Source organism: Stegostoma tigrinum, chromosome 6 (genome assembly GCF_030684315.1).
Source record: "Stegostoma tigrinum isolate sSteTig4 chromosome 6, sSteTig4.hap1, whole genome shotgun sequence".
Classification (NCBI taxonomy): Eukaryota; Metazoa; Chordata; class Chondrichthyes; order Orectolobiformes; family Stegostomatidae; genus Stegostoma; species Stegostoma tigrinum.
In genome coordinates this window covers 25,709,145-25,731,493 of record NC_081359.1, presented here as the reverse complement: position 1 = coordinate 25,731,493, position 22,349 = coordinate 25,709,145, and the positions used below count along the sequence as shown (strand labels likewise).

The following is a 22,349-nucleotide window of genomic DNA, read 5'->3' as shown; positions in this document are numbered from 1 at the left end:
CCCTACAAACCTGCAAGACGTTGCTTGCTCATGTTCAAATGTGGAAGCGAGCATTTTACTTTCGAGAAGGTTTTAACCTGCTCCCCTAGACCGCAGGGCAACCTGGTCACATTGGTTGAGGTCACATTCTCCACTTTACCTCCAAATTGAAAAAGCAGCCTAAATCATAACCGTGCAAGAAAATCTCACACTCAAAACTCAATCTGCTAAAATAAAAAAGGTGCCTTTCCCTTTTGACACTTTTTTGACCAATTTTTCATCTCCACATCAAATAGCTCACACAGGAATTAGCATTGAAGATACCTTCAGCTGTGAGAAGGAATTTCTCAAGTACTTGGCGAGAATGGTCCCTTCTGAAGGCAGCCATGTAGAGGGTCAAATAGAGCTGTGTCATCCCACAGCCCATGTTCAGCAATTCATGGGCAAAATCACAAGGAATACTTGCAGCCACCTCCATGCTTCAATGTATTAATGCACTCTGAAGAGACAGGGATTTGACTGCAGTACCATTTTAGGAACCCACTGAGCTTGTTCTGCAATCCAAGATAATGGTTAACTTTTTCCCTCAAATCCATTAACTACTCTTTGGCCAGTTTCATATCATAGCCCTTACTTAACACAATCTTTTTGATCATAGAAACCTACCCGCCTCAGAGTAACAGCTGGCATAGACCTAAAATTTAAGATTAGCAGGGTGGTCAGACTCCTTCATGAGATGGAAATCATCATTATAACAACTCATCACTGCACCATGCTGCTTCTAAAGTCAAATATCCTAATATTTATGCCTTGCCAGGATGCAAGGCAGAGTGTCATTCTGATTAATCAATCTAGTCAACTATACAGCGATCATTGTTACTTTCCAAATGTCTAGACTGAGTGTTTAGCTGTTTTTACGAAAAGAAAAGTGAACATTAAAAAAAGGACCAGCATGTGTCCTTAAGTCTGGCAGCTGCTCCTGTCCCTGAATACTGGGATTATAAAAAGACTTGCATTTCTACCACTGTTCAGTATTTCAAACTATGTTACTGCCAACTACTTACAGAAGCACATTACATCAATTTAGGAGAGATAACAAAGAATAATGACAATTAACTTTGTTTTAAAAACATTTTATTACTGAAGTTTTTTTTAGACCTTATACCCCCCCCAAACAAACCTTTTCCTTCTTTTCAATGCCGATTGTAGAAAGTAATATACAACCACAAAACCTAAAAAGGAAATACAATGTAACGAAGAAGAAAAATCAAGCTGAGGCAAAAATGACACAGCCACATTTGCCCCTTTGTTGAAAGTATAAATTTTGCAGCATCTTATAAAATTATATACATCCTTTAATGCTATTTACATATTCTTGTTGCCTTTTCTTGCCAAGCCATTACAATGAAGAACACCATAATTTAAACAGATTTGTAAACGATCCAATTAGAAAGCCATGATTAGAAATAAATAAAAGATTATTATCTTTTCAGCATTTTCTCTTGTCACAATAGTCAGATCCCAGTGGAGATTAGCTTATGATTTCAAATGCCGTCTTTAAATCAGCTAGTCCAAGCCTGCACAGCCCCATAATTAATGATAATTGCCACACCTCAAATGCATAATATTCATAATTGACTAGAAAAGCATTTTAGCCATTTTGACATTACATGCGAGGAGTTACAGCACTACAGCACTAATGGTTGGAAACAAAAACTACACCATCTCCTCTCCTGCTTTCCAGCCAGCCCCATGAAATGAACGACACCTTCAGAAGTGACAAGATTTGGAGCTCCTTACAACAGGAATTGAGAATTTCCGACCCCCAAACCCCTTATTCAGAGCTACCAAAGTATGCAAAACAAAACAATTGTTGAAGATTTCAGCATACTGGATCCCTGATAAGGCTTAACAGATGAGGAGATGCATTAGAAATTAAAAAAAGTCATATCAACTGTATTTAAAAACAAGAATAAATCAGAAAAGATCCTTTATATATAAAAAAGGATTCCACTATTTGAGTGCAGAATGAGATGTTCTACTCAGCAGCAGTGCCACTGCCTGTACAGTATATATATATTTATATAAATATCTTTATTGCAGTAGTAGTTTTAAACTGGAATGGAGTGCTAAAATAACTATAAACTCAAGAGTCAGCCTTTTGAAGAATCAATCCAATTCCGCAAGGCATTGGGAATTTCCAGTGCATCTACAGGCTATTTTCAGCTATATTTACATACCAACTTTAGCCTCACCATGATGCTAAAATTGAAGTGTAAATATCTAGTCAGATAAACAATTACATTCCCAAAAGACACATGGAACTGGAGTGAAGTAAATTGGGGTATGAAGCCCAAACTGCAGGGATTTCTTTTCCTCTAACTTTAAAAACAAGGTCTTTGGAAAACAGGACTAAACCCCATTTCCTAATGTGGGGCAGCCCACGTCAGAACGTCAGAGCTTGGAGGGTTAATTTCAGGACAAGGATCCTACAACAGATTGGGCAAATCTCAGAGTAAATCAGCTTGTCAAAAATCTCAAAGATCAATTCGGTTTCCAATCATTGTTTACAGAAAATCATCCAAAATGTATGCTGATTCTGCAGTTTTTTTATTACATATTATCTGGCTTAGCCAGGCTTTTTTTAAAGTTATACAGTTAAATTCAACACCCCACATCCTGATGAGATGTGGACTTCAATAAAGTGATTTGGTCACCTCACGTATTAAAGGGAGGTTGAATTCACTTTGGGTTCAGCAGAAAATATTACCTATATTAGTTCACACTGCCCTTTGTGGGACTTTTTTTTCCAATGTCTTTGGCTACATTTACTAAACACTGTCAAGACCATTCAGTGCTTTGGTCACAACATTAGTAAAAAAGTTCAATGCTGCAAACTTGGCAGATGTAAATACCAGTACTAACCCACTACACTGTAGTGCAAGTGTGTCTATGAAATGGACGTGAGTTTTGTTTATACACAAAGTAAACCTAAAACGATCAAAGAAAAGTGTAATTCCAATTAGATATTTCTTAAAGTTTTCCAATTAAACATAGCTCATAATTCCCAGTGAATATGTACAAAATATACAGGGTTCCAGTTTTAAACCCTTAAATCATGCCTGTGCTTTTCAAAACGTCCTTGCTCTATACAGAAATATGGAAGACCTGGCAGCGAGATTACCATATACACAATGGTCGTCTAGTATTTTGTTTGGGAAACAATGTCTTGTTTGCATAATGAACATCAGCCTCAGGGATGATTCATTCTTCTAGTTCTGGTGCCTTTTCATGTGCAGGGCTAAATGGTCAGAGCGTGAAAAGCTGCGACTGCACACTGTGCATTGGAAGGGTTTTGCTCCAGTGTGTTTGCGGAAATGGCGAGTCAGTTCATCAGAACGTGCAAACCTCCAATCGCAGCCTTCCCAGGTGCACTTATAGGGCTTCTCCCCTAGAATGAAAGGATTCAAACATTAATTATGTTATAGCAATATTACCATTCTGCACAAATGGCATTAAAAAAGACAGTTCCTCTGCACATCATTAAAAGCATACAGGCTTCATTAAAACCTTGATTACATCCTTCAAAAAGCTCTATTTTTCAAAGGAAAATTCATGTTGAACAATTGAAGTTAAGGCCCCAGAGAATGACACAAACCAGATTCATCCTCATATTCAAGATGAAGAAAATGCTTGATCACAACTGACAGGTGGAAACTATAATGTCACTTAAAAGCGAAGAAACCATCCAAGATATTGCACATGCTGAAAATTTGAAATAAACCCACAAAATTGTAAATATTCAACAAGTCAGGCAACATCTGTACACAAAAAATAGGGCTAGTGTTTTTTGGTCCATGATGTTTCATCAGAACTGCAGAGAGAAATGGGGATTAGACAGTGAAAAAAGTAGGACATGAAAAGAATATGAAGACCAGATAATGAACTTAGTTTCAAAAACAGACAACTGTTGAAGAATTAGCATTGGGTGGGGATTAATGGGCTAACTGGTATCCTCCTCTGCTTTAAATGTTGTAATTCCAAGGCTCACACATTTATATAGTAGTGGTTTTAATGTTGGCGATTTCACTAAATAATATTCAGAGAATAGCTAGTGCCTTTACCTGGAGTTAAAACAGTCTGATCATTTTACATCTTTAAATTCCATGAAAACTATGACACTCTGAACAATCTAATGGCATGCCAAATAAGCAGTGGTTTTGGCCAATTTCTTGGATCCCATTCCACAAGAAACTCCCCTGGAAATCATGAACATTACTCTCACTAATAGTTGGACAAGAACCAAGGAATAACCAACTGAATAACATCTCAATTTACAGAAAAAAAAAACTGATCTATAGAGGATGAAACATAATACTTCAAAAAAAAAGGCACATCCCAATTTATTGCAGTTAGTACCCAAGCACTGGAAATGTTCCCAAATGTGGTTGGACTCAAATTTCCTCTAGAAGATTAATTACTCCTACTTAAATCATACACAAAATTAGAATTTATTTTCTAAATGTGCTCAATTATTTATGTTTACTTTCATTTTCAGGTCTCACTATGTCACTCATACTCCAATTCATTAAATGAGAGCAAGCGGCCACCTTCCTTCTACAAATACCATCCTAGCTTCAAGAAAAGAACACACTTGGACTTACCTTCTCACTTCTCCCTTTTAAGTCAAAGCAGTGACCTTTACTGAGTATCTGTTACTATATAGTAACTCATGGAGGTGAGACAGGTTCCATGTTATAAGAAAATGAGAAATAGGAGCAGGAGGCGGCCATCTGACCCATCAACCCTGCTCCACCATTCAAGTTGTTAATTGGTGATTTTTTGTGCACTCAGCTCCACTTACTCACAACCTTTAATTCCTTTACTGTTCAAACAAAAAAAGGTGTCTTAAAAGACATTCAATGAGGTAGCCTCAAGTGCTTCACTAGCGGGGAATTCCACAGATTCACAACCTTTTGGGGGAAGAAGTTCCTCCTCAACTCAGTTCTAAATCTATTCCCCCTTATTTTGAGGCTCTGCCCCTTTGTTTCCATTGGCAAGTGAAACTAGAACTACCTTTTCCCTTCGTGATTTTACGTTTCTATAAGATTCCCTCTAATTTTTCTAAACGTTCTTGTTCTGTTATTCAAGTACAAAAATGCCACACCATCCAAAATACTTCTGAACCTCCTTTTTTGAGATCCTCACGCTTCACATGCTCTCTCTAACTGATGGGGCAAAGTGCAAAAAAGCAAATCAAGAGATGCTGCGAGCATTCCATTTGTGTTCACTCAATCTGTGACAGCGAGCAAAGAGCCCAGAAATGCAGACTGGGCACAACGTTTGTACATCAGCATTAAAAATGATAATTGCTATTGCAGCCTATGGTGCAGCACTGAAGTGCAGAACCATTGTAGAAGTGGATCAGAGGTGTAGTCAATTGGTTCTTAGAGGCTGGCACATTAGATGTCAATGTCCAGTGACATAAGGCATGCCCTGAATTGAAGGTGCCAGGTGTCCAACATAGAGGTCATGTGAAGCAAGCTGCAAGCAAACCACCAAGTCTACTTTTTCCAGTTTAGTCTTCCTAATATCTCTTATCTGGGCTAGTAAGATCACAACCAGAATATTTATTGGTTAAGATCATGACCAGAGTATTGATGAGTTGACTTGGGCTATCAAACAAGGTCCTTAACAAGCATTAGTTACTTTCAATTAGTAATTTGCCACTGTCCAGTGAGAATCTCCTGATGTTGTTTGTGAAAAGCATAGAAGATAGGGCGAGATGATCTCAACATCAAGATGGGCCTCATGGGACTTCTTCAATTCAACTACACATCTCCCCATAGTTCACATTACTCAGACCTCTATAAAAATGCCCAGGAGTCACATTAAAGGTATTTTCTAATCAACCTGTTCAGAGATATACACAAGGGTGGCACAGTGGTTACACTGCTGCTCAGTGCCAGGGTTCAATTCCAGCCTCGGGGGACTGTGTGTGGAATTTGCACATTCCCCCCCACGTCTGCGTGTTTCCCCTCCGGGTCCTCTGGACTGTGGAAGGGAACCAAAGATGCAGGTGAGGTGGATTAGCCATAGGAAAATGTGGGGTTACAAGCATAGGACAAGGGTGTGGGCGTGAAGGATGCTCTTTGGAGGGGTGGTGTGGATTCTATGAGCTCAATGGCCTGCTTCCACACTGGAAGGGTTCTATCTCTAGAGCAAGTGAAACTTGAACTCCTGGCCTAGGGGAAAGGGCATTATTCCTGCACCACAACAGCTCTGCAGTCACATTAAAAATGGTCACCAGATTGATTTTGGGGCTGCAGCTTTATTCTACTAACGAGACAACATTCCAAAAGATGGAATTGCCTCCATTTCAAAGTGACCAAGCAATCCTTGTGAAATCATTTAGGGTACTCATGTCACTGTCATCTCCCAACCATACAGTTTGATTTACATAACTAGACAATTAATATTATAATGTTTGGCAAATCTTCCTGATCCAAACAGCATTGTAAACAATATCATTCCTCTGGTTTTTTAAGCAGATCTAAAGTTGCAATTGAAGGAGACAACTCAGTCAGTCCTGGTTCAGGCAAGATCCTGCAGTCTCATTAGAACATCTACTCATTTCATAAAATCTTATTGGGCCTATTGCTTCCAATAATTTTCATGGAAATCTTTATCAGATGATTCAACTTTTGTGCAAAGAAGAGATGAGAAATTTTGCAAGTATCAATTGACTCAAAATCAGTAAGATGCCAAAAGAGTTGTGGATCACCCATTTTACACAATCACACAACATCAACAATGGTTCCTGAGTATTATGCAGATGTTTCATAAGCACTACTCTACATGTATGGTAATCACAAGTAACTTCTAAATGAGATGACACCAATGGAAGATGGCATCTGTGACAGAGGATTATTAGTAGAACAATCATATGAATTACTGTTTTATGTTAGCCGTTAAGTGCCAGTTTAATGGGGGGGTTTCAACTCAGATACCTGGGCAGTATTATAACCTACTTTAACAAATCCCTTTGTGAAACACCACGATCCAAATGTACTTTAGACACAAATAGTATGACGATTGTGTTCTGAAACCTGGGTGATTCTACTACTATGACTATGACCATAATGGCTGGAAGTAGTATCGGAAATGCAAAATTCTAGAATCAAATGACCACAGAAATACATAATATATAATCTTGCCCTAACATGAGACTTCAGCAGAGAACAGATGTTCTCACCACAAGAAAGAATGGAAGATAAATCCATACATATAAACAAGTATACTACAGAAGTTTCAGACATTTCTAGATAAAGTATTTCAATTCAATTCTGTTTTAAAATTCTATTAAGGAAAATCTGCAATTAGTAAGAATCCCATAATTATCTTACAGCCAATTAAAAAAGATCATGTGGATTGAGAAAAAGTTAAAAATTCAATGCTAATCTATTTTCAACAAAACTTGTGATTCATTCCCAATAACATTTCTGCATCCTGTGCTATCAGTTTTAATTAATGAAATGGTTTCAGTGGCATCTACAGTCACATCAGATGACAGTCTGCAAAAATTCAGAGGTCCCTTTACTGTTTGCATAATTTTGGTGATCAATGGATTTCATGGAGGGAATTTTGGCTTTACTTAAAAAAGTCAACTCAGCATGCAATTCATGTGATGACTTGTAAGCTAAGTTAGGAAACACTCCCGTGGAAATCCTGACACTGCAACTAACAACAAACTGAGTCACAAATCTAAACTGATGGAATCAGATTAGGGCAGTACGTTAAGAACTAAAAAGTGTTCAACTGAAATGCTTACGCTTCACTTCATGTGCAACCACAAATGGCATTTCATGAAAAGGAAATTAAGAGGTATAGCGTGATGGAATCTGATATGGCTGGATCAGAGTGCACTCACTACAAGTGCTTGGGGCCTGGTAGAAATATAGAATTTTTGTTTGTTTTTGTTAATAATGAACACAAAAATAATAGGATTTGGATTGGTTAACTTCAATATCTCTCAAAGCCCACCACCCTGCAATCAAAATGGCAACTTTTATACAGTTACTACATACCAGCAGGGCAACTGATATAAAAACTAGATACTTAATGTTGTGCTTCACTGCTTGTTGTTTCTTACACTGAAAAAATAAGAATATAACCACAAGTATATTTGAAGACAAATGTAGTAAAAATACCACTATATACCAAATCGTATCTGAAGTTAAAAAAAAACTATATCCAAAGTGTAATCAAGCAGTACAGTTTTGCCATAATGGGGCAATTATCAAATGAGACCTGCATAATGCATGCCATAGATATGGAAAGTTACTCTGCACTCATACTGCATAATATGTCTTCAAGTGTCAGATTTAGGACCAGATATTACATAATGATGTGGGAGCTGGCTGATCCCATTGTGAACAGCAGTGACCACATCTGCAGCAAGTATTGGTTGCTGGAAGAACTCCAGATCAGAGCAAGTGATCTGGAATCTGAGCTTCAAACTCTGCGGCACATCCGGGCGAAGAGTTACCTGGACACTTTGTTTCAGGAGGCAGTCACACCCAGTAGATTAAATAACTCAAATTCAGAAGGTGTTCAGGGACAAGGTGTGTGACTGTAAGTGAGGCAGGTAGGGGGATTCAGAGTGCAGGAGCCTCAGCCCTTGACCTTGTCCTACAGGTATGAGATTCTTGCTCCCTGTACGGTTGAGGCAAAGAACTGTGGACAGAATGAGCCAGCTGACCACGGCACCGTGGCGCAGAAGGTCATTCAAGAGGGGGGAGCAAAAAGACAAATAGTTGTTATAGGGGATTCTATAATTAGGGGGACAGATAGTATCCGATGCAAGCCGGATCGGGAGTCCCGCATGGTGTGTTGCCTGCCCGGCGCCAGGGTGCGGGACATCTCAGACCGGGTTGAAAGGATTTTGGAGCGGGAGGGGGAGGATCCAGTCGTTGTGGTCCATGTTGGGACTAACAACATAGGCAAAGCTAGGGTAGAGGACCTGTTCAGGGATTATCAAGCACTAGGAAAGAAATTGAAGTACAGGTCCTCAAGGGTCATAATCTCCGGATCACTGCCCGAGCCACGTGCCAACTGACATAGGGAAAAGAAAAAGTTAGGGAAGTAAACACGTGGCTAAGGGATTGGTGTGGGAAAGAGGGATTCCATTTCATGGGGCATTGGCCTCAGTTTTGGAACCGGGAGATCTGTACCATTGCGATTGTCTCCAACTGAACCGATCTGGAACCAGTGTTCTAGCGAAAAGGATAAATAGGGTGGTCAGTAGGACTTTAAACTAGTGAGTTGGGGGTGGGGGGAGAGAGTGAAAGTGGCAGGGAGTATGGAGTTAAATGGAAAGATAAGCAACAGGATAGCATGTGTACAGGTGGATTTAAGTTCGAGGCAGACTAGGAATACAGCAAAAAGGAAGGATAGCTGAAGACATCTTGGGATTTCCAACTGCTCTAATAATGATAAGAAAGCTAGCATCAAGACACTTTATCTAAATGCTCGTAGTATTCGCAACAAAGTAGATGAATTATCCGCACATATCCTCTTGAATGATTATGATGTGGTAGGCATCACAGAGACATGGTTGCAGGGAGCTCAGGACTGGCAGTTAAACATCCAAGGATTCACAACATATCGAAAAGACAGGGAGGTGGGCAGAGGGGGTGGGGTTGCCTTGTTAGTTAAGAATGGAATTAAATCTACGGCACTAAATGACATAGGGTCAGAAGATGTGGACTGTGTGGGTGGAATTGAGGAACCACAAAGGCAAAAAAAAAACTATAATGGGAGTTACGTACAGACCTCCTAACAGTGATCAGTACCAGGGGTGCAAGATGCACCGAGAAATAAATAGGGCGTGTCAGAAAGGCAAGGTCACGGTGATCATGGGGGATTTCAATATGCAGGTGGATTGGGTGAATAATGTTGCTGGTGGATCCAAAGAAAAAGAATTCATGGAATGTTTGCAGAATGGCTTTTTGGAACAGCGTGTGATGGAGCCCACAAAGGAGCAGGCTACTCTGGACTTAGTGCTATATAATGAGCCTGACTTTATAAAAGACCTTAAAGTAAGGGAACACTTAGGAGGCAGCAATCATAATATGGTAGAGCTCAGTCTGCAGTTTGAAAGAGAGAAGGCAAAATCGGATGTAATGGTGATACAGTTAAATAAAGGTAATTACAGGGGCATGAGGGAGGAATTGACGAAAATCAACTGGAAGCAGAGCCTAGCAGGGAAGACAGTACAGCAACAATGGCAGGAGTTTATGGGTGTAATTGAGGACACAGTACAGAGGTTCATCCCCAAGAAAAGAAAGATTATCCAGGGTGGGATTAGACAGCCATGGCTGACAAAGGAGGTCAGGAAATATATCAAAGAAAAAGAGACAGCCTATAAAGTGGCCAAGAGCACTGGGAAATCAGAAGGTTGGGAAGGCTACAAAAACAGAGGATAACAAAGACAGCAATAAGGAAGAGAGGATCAAATATGAAGGTGGGCTAGCTAGTAATATTAGAAATGATAGTAAAAGCTTCTTTCAATACATAAGAAACAAATGAGAGGCAAAAGTAGATATTGGGCTGTTCCAAATCGATGCTGGAAGGCTAGTGATGGGAGATAAGGAAATAGATGAAGAACTTAATAAGTACTTTGCGTCAGTCTTCACAGTGGAAGACATGAGTAGTATGCCAACAATTAGGGACAGTCAGGGGGCAGAATTGAGTACGGTAGGCATTTCAAAAGAGAAAAAGTGCTAGAAAAGCTAACGGGTCTAAAAATTGATAAATCTCCTGGCCCCGATGGGCTACATCCTAGAGTTCTGAGGGAGATGGCTGAGGAAATAGCGGAGGCTTTGGTCGTGATCTTTCAAAAGTCACTGGAGACAAGGAAAGTCCCAGATGGTTGGAAAATTGCTGTTTTAACTCCCTTGTTTAAGAAAGGATCAAGGCAAAAGATGGAAAATTATAGGCCGATTAGCCTAACCTCGGTAGTTGGTAAAATTCTAGAATCCATTGTCAAGGATGAGATTTCTAAATTCCTGGAAGTGCAGGGTCAGATTAAAACAAGTCAGCATGGTTTTAGTAAGGGGGGGTCATGCCTGACAAACCTGTTAGAATTCTTTGAAGAGGTAACAAGTATGTTAGACCAGGGAAACCCAGTTGATGTTATCTATCTAGACTTCCAAAAGGCCTTTGATACAGTACCTCACGGGAGGTTGCCGAGCAAGGTGAGGGCCCATGGTGTTAGAGGTGAGCTGCTGGCTTGGATTAAGGATTGGCTGTCTGAAAGAAGGCAGACAGTTGGGATAAAAGGCTTTCTCGGAATGGCAAACAGTGACAAGTGGTGTCCCGCAGGGTTCAGTGTTGGGGCTGCAGCTGTTCACCTTATACATTAATGATCTGGATGAAGGGACTGGGGGCATTCTGGCGAAGTTTGCCGATGATACGAAGATAGGTGGACAGGCAGGTATACTGAGGCGGCGGGGAGGCTGCAGAAAGATTTAGACAGTTTAGGAGAGTGGTCCAGGAAATGGCTGATGAAATTCAATGTGAGTAAATGTGAGGTTTTGCTCTTTGGAAAAAAGAATACAGGCATGGACTATTTTCTAAACGGTGAGAAAATTTGCAAAGCAGAAGTGCAAAGGGATCTGGGAGTGTTGGTCCACGATTCTCTAAAGGTTAACTTGCAGGTAAAGTCCGTAATTAAGAAAGCGAATGTAACGTTGTCGTTTATCTCAAGAGGGTTGGAATATAAAAGCAGCGATGTGCTTCTGAGGCTTTATCAGGCTCTAGTTAGGCCCCATTTAGAATACTGTGTCCAATTTTGGGCCCCACACCTCAGGAAGGACATACTAGCCCTGGAGTGTGTCCAGCAGAGATTCACACAGATGATCCCTGGAATGGTAGGTTTAGCGTATGATGAACGGCTAAGGATCCTGGGATTGTGCTCATTAGAGTTTAGAAGATTGAAGGGAGATCTAATAGAAACTTACAAGATAATGTATAGTTTAGAAGGGGTGGACGCTAGGAAGTTGTTTCCATTAGGCGGGGAGATTAGGACCCGTGGGCACAGCCTTAAAATTAGAGGGGGTAAATTTAAAACTGAAATGAGATGACATTTCTTCAGCCAGAGAGTGGTGGGCTTGTGGAATTCATTGCCGCAGAGTGCAGTAGAGGCCAGGACGTTGGATGCCTTCAAGGCAGAGATTGACAAATTCTTGATCTCACAAGGAATCAAGGGCTACGGGGAGAGTGCAGGGAAGTGGTGTTGAAATGCCCATCAGCCATGATTTAAATGGTGGAGTGGACTTGATGGGCCGAATGGCCTTACTTCCACTCCTATATCTTATGGTCTAACTGCGCACCCCATTTAGTGTGGGGGGGGGGGTAATTTAGGTTGGGTAGCTATCCCACCACCTTCTCACTCAGCCATGAACGTACCCCTATGAGGGGACAAGTATTCACCAAAATGAACATCTTGACCATTATATTTAAGTAACTAAAAGTGCCAGCTTGTTAAAAGTATCATTATTCCAAGTAGTATGTTGGCCATGCCATTGATGGTTGACTTGGGCAGGCAAGAGAGTGTAATTCCACTTGTTTTTAGGAAAATGGATGCTTAAAACAGAAGTAAGGGAAGCGGAAGGGGAAGGGTACAATCATCAGGCAGATGCCCTTTGCCCCCTGGGAAGACACCACTCCTTTCCTTCCTATTCACATGTACTTTCAAACTCAAAACCCTTTCACTGCCTTCCCTCTTTCGTTTATATGCCGTTTTACATGACCTTAGTCCTGCTCAGCACCTTTCAGCCGTAAGGTATCTGTGAAATTTGTTGTTATGGACAAATGCTTACAACTAAAAGTCTCAGACTGCAATTATTCAACTAACATCAGCTTTGCTGACATTCATGATGGATCACTAATGGGCAGGGTCACCAAGAGTTCCTCTAGCACTTCCATGTAACCCACTTGAGGGGGCCGATGAGATCTTCAGTTCAACGTTGCATCAGAAAGTTAGCACTTCTGCCATTAAATTTAAAGAAAAGAGATTTAGAGAAGCATTCAGACTTCAAATGGTACTTCAAAATTTTAAAGAATTCAGGTTGTCACACAGCGTTTCCCTGTTTGTCATGTTTTGAAAACCTCCATAAACCGAATCATTTTGGTTTGGTTTATGGAGACCCGAGTGTATTTTCTAATCGATAGGTTAAGACTCAAGATCAGATTCATTTCCCTAAATGCACATCTATCATACAAAAAAAAATCTGCCCTCTTAATTTTGTTTGAAACCACTTAATCTTATTCTCTGAATTTCAATCACTAATCCTACCCCCAGAATGGAGTCACATCTATAATTCAGGATAAATCACACCATGAAAAACACTTCCCATAATGCACCACAAGCAATTCCTGTGCAACATGCACTTCTGACCACAACATTTAACAGTGAGATAGATAGTTCTTGATTATCAAGGGAATCAAGGATCACAGAAAGAAAGCGGGAGAGTGGAGTCGAGGAACTTATCAGCCATGATTGAATAGCGGAGCAGACTCGCTAGGATGAATGGCCTATGTCTTATGGTCTTATTCTGTAGAAGAGGGCAAAAACTCCTTTACACAGGGCAAAAATAACTTCACCCCAAAGCTAGAAAAACATCTAGAGACAAAGTTGTGGCGTGCAGACTTTAGACTGCCATCGAGTGCCTCAATGCCATTTCCATGATACGCTGACTAACAGATCATCTTAGAAAACTCCAAACTGTACTTTGATATTGATAATGATCTTCCAATGCTTACTTGCATTAGAAACAATTGTTACCAAGATAAACGTGCAATGATCAAACTGCACATATCCAGAAAATAACTGCAAATTTATATTTTTTGGGTCAGAGACTTTTGTTTTTGTGTTAAAGATCCAGTCTCTCCTCTTTTACTTGTAAAACTTAATTCAGCATTAAATTTTACCTGAAGGGTGTACCCTTCACCTTGTTTTTCTGGTTGCTACAGATCAAGCAAATGCCGTCAACATGCCAGCAGGATCACACATGTCTTTGAAGCCCCTGCAACAACATTTTCTCATATGCTCTGCAACTTTATTGTTGAGGTAAACATGGACAGCAAATAAAACTGATACAAACAGAGATGTCGTCGTTTCAATTTGCAATAATTAAAATACAATACTCTAAATTGCAATAAACAAAAAGGCATTTCCTCATCCCAGTAATCTGTTTTTCCTGGATTTGCCCAAAAGACCAGATCACTTTCAGTATTTTAATGAAAACAGAAATTGCAAGTCACAAGTCACCACGTGGATCTAGAAAAGAACTGAGATGAAAACTTTAAAAAAAGCATGACAAGTCAGTCACTGTACTTGTTCTGAATTTCTGTCAAGGCACACAAAAATAGTGCCACTCACCAGAAGTGGGCAGAAATAAAAGACTTGCTGCACAGCACCAGCATTGATTTCTACATGGGAAAAGCTGTCTAATGCTGAAGATTGACTTGAGAACGTAACAATTTTATTTTGTTTTGCTCCCTCAGGCACCACGAATCCACACGGACACTTAAGCTGTCATTTCACTATGGTATGAAAGATTTGCTTTGCAGCCCTACATGTAGTCTGTGCGGTTGTTTTGAAGTGTCAAGATTTCAAGAGGATTAAAGTTGGCAGCAAGCTAATTTCACTTCATTTGAAATGACATAAGCTCATATAAAAATGTTCAATGTGTATGACATTATTATTTTAGAGTTGCTCTCTCAAATTGTTTGCTGCCCCACTGCCTATTCATTTTTACTATCCAATTTCCTTGTTTTGCTCCTTATTTCCCTCTGCAGTATACAGACAAGAGCAGTATCCCAAAAATCATGCTGTCAGGGAACAACTGTAGTTGCACTTTAGATGAAGCAGAGATGGTCATCAATAGCAAGCTTACCTTTTAAAAGCAAATTACAAACTGATTATGGAGTAGAATTTACTCTAAATTAATTCAGATGCTATTTATACTCACTTAGCCTGTACATTAAAACATCAGCTTATACAGTGAAGTCAGGAACATGGGCCACAGTCAGAAACGTTGCAATGCTTGATCACAGTGGTTGAAAATAAATTTGTTACTTGCATTATTTTGTCACTTTCACTGTTGACTCATGGCATTCATATTCTTTTAGCTGCAAATTTTGCTGTTTTGATAGAAAGCTGAGGTTCATACAAACCCTCATGGCGTCAGTTAAACTTGGTAATGAGGTTATTTTAAAAAAAATCTTAGTCTCTCATTTGTGTTTTTATCCCTGAAAGTTGCCACCCAGGTTGATAGGGCTGTTTAGAAGGCAGTGTGTTAAGTGTTATTTGTAGAGAGATTGAGTTTCGGAGCCATGAGGTCATGTTGCAGCTGTACAAAACTCTGGTGTGGCCACACTTGGAGTATTGGGTACAGTTCTGGTCGCCGCATTATAGGAAGGATGTGGAAGCATTCGAAAGGGTGCAGAGGAGATTTACCAGGATGTTGCCTGGTATGGAGGGAAGGTCTCATGAGGAAAGGCTGAGGGATTTGAGGCTGTTTTTGTTAGAGAGAAAAAGGTTGAGAGGTGACCCAGTAGAGACATACAAGATGATCAGAGGATTAGATAGGGTGGACAGGCAGAGCCTTTTTCCTCAGATGAAGATGGCTAGCATGAGGAGACATAGCTTTAAATTGAGGGGTGATAGATATAGGACAGATGTCAGAGGTAGGTTTTTACTCAGTAGTAAGGGCATGGAATGCCCTGCCTGCAACAGTAGCACACTCGCCAACTTTAAGGGCAATTAAATGGTCACTGGATAAACATATGGATAATAATGGAATAGTGTAAGTTAGATGGGTTTTCAGTTTGGTTTCACAGGTCAGTGCAACATCGAGGGCCAAAGGGCCTGTACTGCGCTGTAATGTTCAATGTTCTATTTGCAGTTAAGAGTTTATGCAGAAATATGAAAAATGACAGATCTGAACAGAATTTGCTTTTTACTTAGATCAAGTTAGAGAACCATGTTAGCGTCACATTGAAACAATTATCCACAGGCACATTTATATTTTGAGTTAATTATTCACATTTAGTAACTGCTTGTTGAAAATGGTGACAATTATTTGTGTGTGAGTATGACAAGTATAATAAAGAGGTGCTTCAATATTACTTTAATATGGTTGGAACACTGTCCATGGAAAAGAAAATTAGGCAAAACTTGCTGCTGATTCACGATCACCCATTTCACATTTTTCCCAAAGCTACGCAGTATAGTATATGGCAGGAGGGGGAGAAAAAAACTAATAAATCAACCTTGAACCAAAGTGCCAGCCCCAAAAATCAGCCTCTACAGCCACAATGTTCAATCCAGAGGTGGCATATACTCTGGGCACTCAGCCTGTTGTCTCTATTGCCAATGTGAGCTCACCAGATATAAATCTAACCTAAATTTCAAGGGCTGAGTGGGATCAATCTCACTCAATTATCAACTTATTCCCTGCCCAAGTGTGACCAACTGTGAACTTACTGACTGAAAATAAATAAAGGCACCATAAGCCAGTGACATCCTTTTTAAAAACTACCAATCTGACTAATGATGGGATTGAGAACATTTTTACTGGAGACCAAAGTAAGGGGGCAGCAAGGGCTTGCCTGCCAAGCAAAATTGAGAACCAGCCAGGTGAAGAAAATGCTTATCATATTTACATTTTAAATTTATGTACAGCTTTTCGCATGTAACAGGACACCAAAACCTTGCCACCTCTATCAGGGAAACATTCCTCTGGATTCCAAACAAAGTCTTCTGCGTATCAGCTTAACAGCTAGGCACCTCCTTGACACCAACTTCCCTGAAGTCAGAAGGCATTAAAAACTGAACAGATTAAGGCTCATTCTTCCAGAAAATGAGACAGACTTTAAAACTAAGGGTTTGTGAGGGTAGATGTACAGAAATCAAGTAGTGAGCCATTCTATATCAGAAAGTTTCACTTTACTCAAACTTTGACCAGACCAAAAGAAACAAAAAAAACTTACACGTGACACAACTGTATTGACAGTGAGGCCCTTACTATCAATAAAGGCTAAGCAGCCTAAAACACATGCCTTATGAACATTATAGAGTTTGGTGCGATTTTCAGTGTTTTCTCAGATAAAAATGCTTCATTTTCAATAATGAGTTAAGATTTTAATTTCTGCTGAAATGTTACAAACAGTCACAAGAAACAGTTGCTTTTTAATGCAAGTGTTGTGGTTAAATTGGAGTTCAGCTTTTCTCTCAAGTCTACCTCTTCGTCCATTTTCATTTGTTTTGCTCTTATTCCACTGCAAAGTGCAATTCTGGGCAATCTGCATGCTAAGGCTCAAGCATCCAAAGCTTTACTTATTGATCCCCTTGTGGTTGCATACCATTGGATGAACTGAACTGCTGCAATGTAAACTGATTTGTAAAAAAGAAGTGTAGGCACCGACCTATGTAGGCTACACCCATCAGCACTTCTGGCATCGCTGTTCATTTCCTAGTGTGCTCTCGGGCTGCCCTCAAACAACATGCCAAACAACATCAAAACAATGCAAGTTCAGAGGTTAGCTATCTCTATTTTAAACTTAAATACCCTTATAACCTATTACAAACAATGTATTTTATTAAAAGACTCTTACCGGTGTGAGTTCTCAAGTGTGCTTTTAAGTGGGAACTTTTGGTGTACACTTTAGAACAGCCTAGGAAACACAATAATAGGTTAAATGCATGATTCAACTATACACTTCAGACTATTACATGCTTTTAAACTACTAGACCACCTTGAACCTATAGCATCTATTAAATTTGTATATCTATTGACTGCCCATTAACACTGCTGATAAGACACCAGACTGTATTGTTTTCAGCACATTGATGCTGCGCTATTCTTTGTATATTCAAGTGCATTCATTTACTTTCCATGCATACTAAATATCAGTACATGGCAAGGTACATGAACATTCAAAGCATTTTGAATTGCCAGTAAAAAAAATTACCACAAATTCCAACTGGGAAATATGGGAGAAACTTCTCTTGCAGTGATTTGTTAATTTTCATTCTCAGCACTTACAGTGAAGAACAGGCCAGTATTTAAATTCTGCTTTTCAAGACTTCTGATGTGATCGCTGTTTAATGCAAGCAAACAAAACTGACATTTATATTGCATCTTCCACAAACGGGAGACATCCCCAAAAGCAGTCTACAGAGTTACATGCTGGTAGGAGCACCAAGCAAAAGTCCACTGTTTTTCTTCCAGCAGATTAAATCTCTTACTTCCTCTTGAGACAGGAGGGATGGAGCAGCTTAACATCTTATTTGAAAAAGGTGCCACCTCTGACAACATAGCTCTCTTTCTGTACTGCACTGAAGTGTCACATGGATTACGTGCTCACGCATCTCGAGTAAGGATTGCTCCCTCAACATTCTACTCGAGGACAAGAATGCCACTGAGATTTAAATCTAGGCAAACAATCACCGTCACCAAAGGACTAAACCATTCTGGTTTCTGAGCAAATCTCCAGGCTATAAAGGTTTAGAATTCAATTACAATTCTACCCAAAGGAAAATTCAAATTCAATGCCATCCAATGTCCTGTTATGAGATAGTTCACGCTTTTGCCATTGAGTTTAATGGAATAACTTTATCCATGGCACAGAGGTGAGAAAATGACCTCAATTTCCTCTCCAAAATGTGTTACCTTGCTGATAGCGTCCTTTAGGAACGTTTGAATTAGCAACACAAAAAGCAATAAAGCGGACAATTTTCATTTCTCCCCTCGCATTCTGTTCTACCAGTTTTTGCTGAAAGATGGGAAGTGACAAAGTAGAATGAAGCTGTTTCGGACTGCAGTGAAGAGGAAACAAAGATGTGTGCATTATTTACAGTCTGGAAGCCAACACGGAAGTAAATTGCTACCAAACACTACTGCTCTATTCTACACAGTAATCTAGTACGTTACATTATGGATATACCCAGTGATCTGCTGCTCCTTGAATCGAGGAACATACAAAGCCTTTTTATCCCCACCCTCACAGCCTACCTGCAGCAGCATTTTAGAGAGATGATTAGGGAGTGAGAAACAGAAAGGGAAAAGTATATAATGAGAAAGGTAAAGAAAAAAAGCAGCAAGCAAACAGATTTCCTGCTGTCTGTCTCCCTCCCTTTTTTAAATAGGGGAATCGCATTAACGGTTTTTCAATTTTTCATGGAATTCTCTGGCAATCCAGTGAGTTTTTCAATATTTCTGCCAATGCTTCCTCATCTCTTTGGAACTCTTGGATACTGGCTATCTGGTTATGGGGAATTTTCTGCCGTCAGTCCCATTTGTCAAATACTTTGTTCCTCCAGGTAGTGACAAAGCAATAGCATCTTGCTTATTAATATCTTTGGGTGCATCAGATAACCCTTAATCTCGTGATTTGCTCCTGCATGCTGTTTAAAAAAAAAAATCAGCTTGCTGATACACAGGCAAACCCCTGTTTTGCAGACTGTCCTCTAGGAACTGCAGAATATTTCTAATAGCTTAAGATTGACAACAGAATAAGTGCTACCATTACAAATTCTAAAAAAACAAATGTGACCACAGACTTGGGAAACCATGATGAAACCTGCAGGTGTAAAGCTTTCAGCACACAACAATGGAATGGTGATGGAAGTTGTAGAATTAATAAATCTGCCTGGATATTGCAATTGTTTTACATCATTGAAACTGCTGGACCAGCAATTTATGTAACTAGCATGCTGTGATACGACATTAGTCAAATCCATTCAATCAGATAGACATCAGCAATGCAACAGAAACTGCAGCAGACTATTAAAGAAAATCTTGCAGAATGAAATATTTTACTTTGAGAAGCTAATATTTTGAGAAGCTAATATCTCAGCTCTGTTGTGGAAAAAGTGAAAGCTCCAGAAATGTAAATCCCAACCAGATTTGAAGGCCCGTCTCTATTCATTGGCACTTTGACACAATTCTGTAGATAGGTTTAAAGACCGCCTAACCCATTCATCCAGCACCATCCATCAAATCACTATGTCCCCAGGCCTTACTTCTTCATTTCTTTTCATCTATTCATCCAATCCCCATACCCTTCCACCTATGCAGTATAGAGTTCTTGAGCCCCACAGTCACGTTGGAAAGTTGCCAAAACGCTCATAAAACTATCAAACTTAAAAAAAATTGATTCAAAAATGAAACGTAGGTGCTCATTGGTCAGACAAGATAAATAATAATACAGGTCCATGAACAGCTGTGTTAACAAACTTTGCTGAGCTAAATCTACTGAGGTTCGGAACTCAATCCAGAACTGAATGCAGAATGGTGTTACATTCTGCCACTTGTAAGCTCCCCTCCATGCCATTCATACTTCACTGGCATTAGTTCAAGTCTTAGAGGTTCCCTTTCTAGCAGCACTCTGCGCGTACCTGTACCACATAGGCTGCAGCAGTTCAGCGAGGTGGGTCATTACCATCATCTCAAAAGGTATTTTAAGGTGTGGAACAAATGTTGGCCTTGATAACAATACCCTTAATCTATAAAAACTGAATAGACATGTGAGCCAGCTTTGAATCGACACATGAAACCAGATGGATAACTGTCAAAGGCAAACTTAAAATCAATACAGCTCAATGCATAATAGGACTTTATTCGCTGGAATGTATTTTCATGATTTTAAATGCTTTTTCCAATTTCATAATGATGGCCAATTTACAGGTCCCATATCTTAAGTGCAAAACGCCAATAATTACTGAATTTAATAAAAAGATATTTGAACTTAATGTTCATGAATGCACTGGGTTTCCAGGACAGAAAACACCAAATGTTCTAGACATGTACACTACACATGAAGAACACTGTACAAGGTAGCAAACAAGGAGGAACTCAAATAACTACCGTCATCACAGAGTCTCTCTGCAAAGCTCCACATTACCTAAAGAAGAAACATATTGGACTTGAAATGTTAACTGTATTTCTCTCTCTCCCCAGATGCTGCCAGATCTGCTGAGGTTATCTGGAACTTTCTGGCTTCATTCCATATTAGCAGCAGAATTAGCTTAGATGTTTCAAAATCCTTAGGTTCTAATGATTTTACCACCAAGTCCAAGTCAACTTTATCTGATGGAGCTTTCTTTGTCAAGAAGGACTCCTTCCAAAAACATCCTGCCTCTACTCACTGGTCCTGGTCAATACAATGCCCAAAAATCTGCCACAAATTTTGGGGTCATGAGCTAAAACTGGTTAGAGGGGCAACCTTCTGAAGCGGGGAATAAGGACTGGCACAAAAACAAACACACGTTCTTCTCAACTCATACTATACTACTAGCCAAAGTTTGCTTTGACGCAGAAGGCCGTGGAGCCCAAATCATTGAGCGCATTTAAGATAGAGATGATTTCTTGATTAGTAAAAGAGTGCAGGATAAAGGCAGGAAAATGGAGTTGAGAAATATAAATCAACCATGATCGATTGGCACAGTAGCCATGATGGGCTGAATGGCCTAATTCTGCTCCTATATCTTTTGGTCGGATAGCATAATTGAAGCGTTCCTACCTCTGGCTTCAACTGCCATTTACTCTGGAGGTATGTCTGAACAAATCGATTAGAAACACTTTTAGTGACTACTGGCAAAGTACCAGTGTCTGGATCAGGAGGCCCGGGTTCAAGATCCATTTACTGTAGAGGTTTGTCATGACATGTTTGAACAGTTTGATAAAAAAAAATCTATACCACACTCCTTACAATAAGTCTCTCAATTCAAAAACAAAACAAACAAATGAAAAAATATGATAAAATAAAAAGGACTTTCACTTAGATGAAGAGCTGCCACAACAGAGATCTAGGGAATTAAGAATGGGTTTACTCGGGTGGACGTGATGCTTCCCCTCAGGAAAGAGGGGGAACAAAACTAAAGGTCATAAAATAGACGTGAGTCACCAATAAATCTCAGACAATTCAAGCGAAACTTCTATACCCAAATATTAGTAAGAATTACTAAGTATAGTCACTATCCAGGGCTAACACTAATGACAGGTAGCCTTGTTCTTTCCTTCAGTCCTTCTAGATGGAAATCTTGAAAGTTTGGCAAGGATGGTTACTATTGTGTGCAATGCCTAGATACACATTCTCACAGCTGCTCAACCACTTGACTAAAGAATTACGATTTTAGTCAATCTCCTGACTCCCAGCAGACTGGAGTACGTCACAGATGTAGAACAATCCAAAATTCCTTTACAAGATATATTATAATAAAATCATCTGAGACAGTTGTCAATCAATGCAAGTGATGCAAGGGGCACCAAGAGTCTAAATACACAACTCTTCCTTAA

General features: G+C 39.7%; 1 protein-coding gene across 2 annotated transcripts in view; it reads right to left on the bottom strand.

The window, feature by feature from the left end:
* Positions 1 to 1,125: 1,125 nt before the first annotated feature.
* The window catches only part of klf5a (Kruppel like factor 5a), a 38,696-nt gene continuing 17,472 nt past the window's right edge, over positions 1,126 to 22,349 (bottom strand). For both annotated transcript variants that reach the window (XM_048533616.2, XM_059646491.1), the window contains exons 3-4: positions 17,665 to 17,724; positions 1,126 to 3,430 (exon numbers count right to left, since the gene is read on the bottom strand). In XM_048533616.2, coding sequence (XP_048389573.1) covers positions 3,252 to 3,430; positions 17,665 to 17,724 — 239 coding nt within the window. In that variant the 3' untranslated portion in view covers positions 1,126 to 3,251. The remainder of the gene's footprint in view (positions 3,431 to 17,664; positions 17,725 to 22,349) is intronic.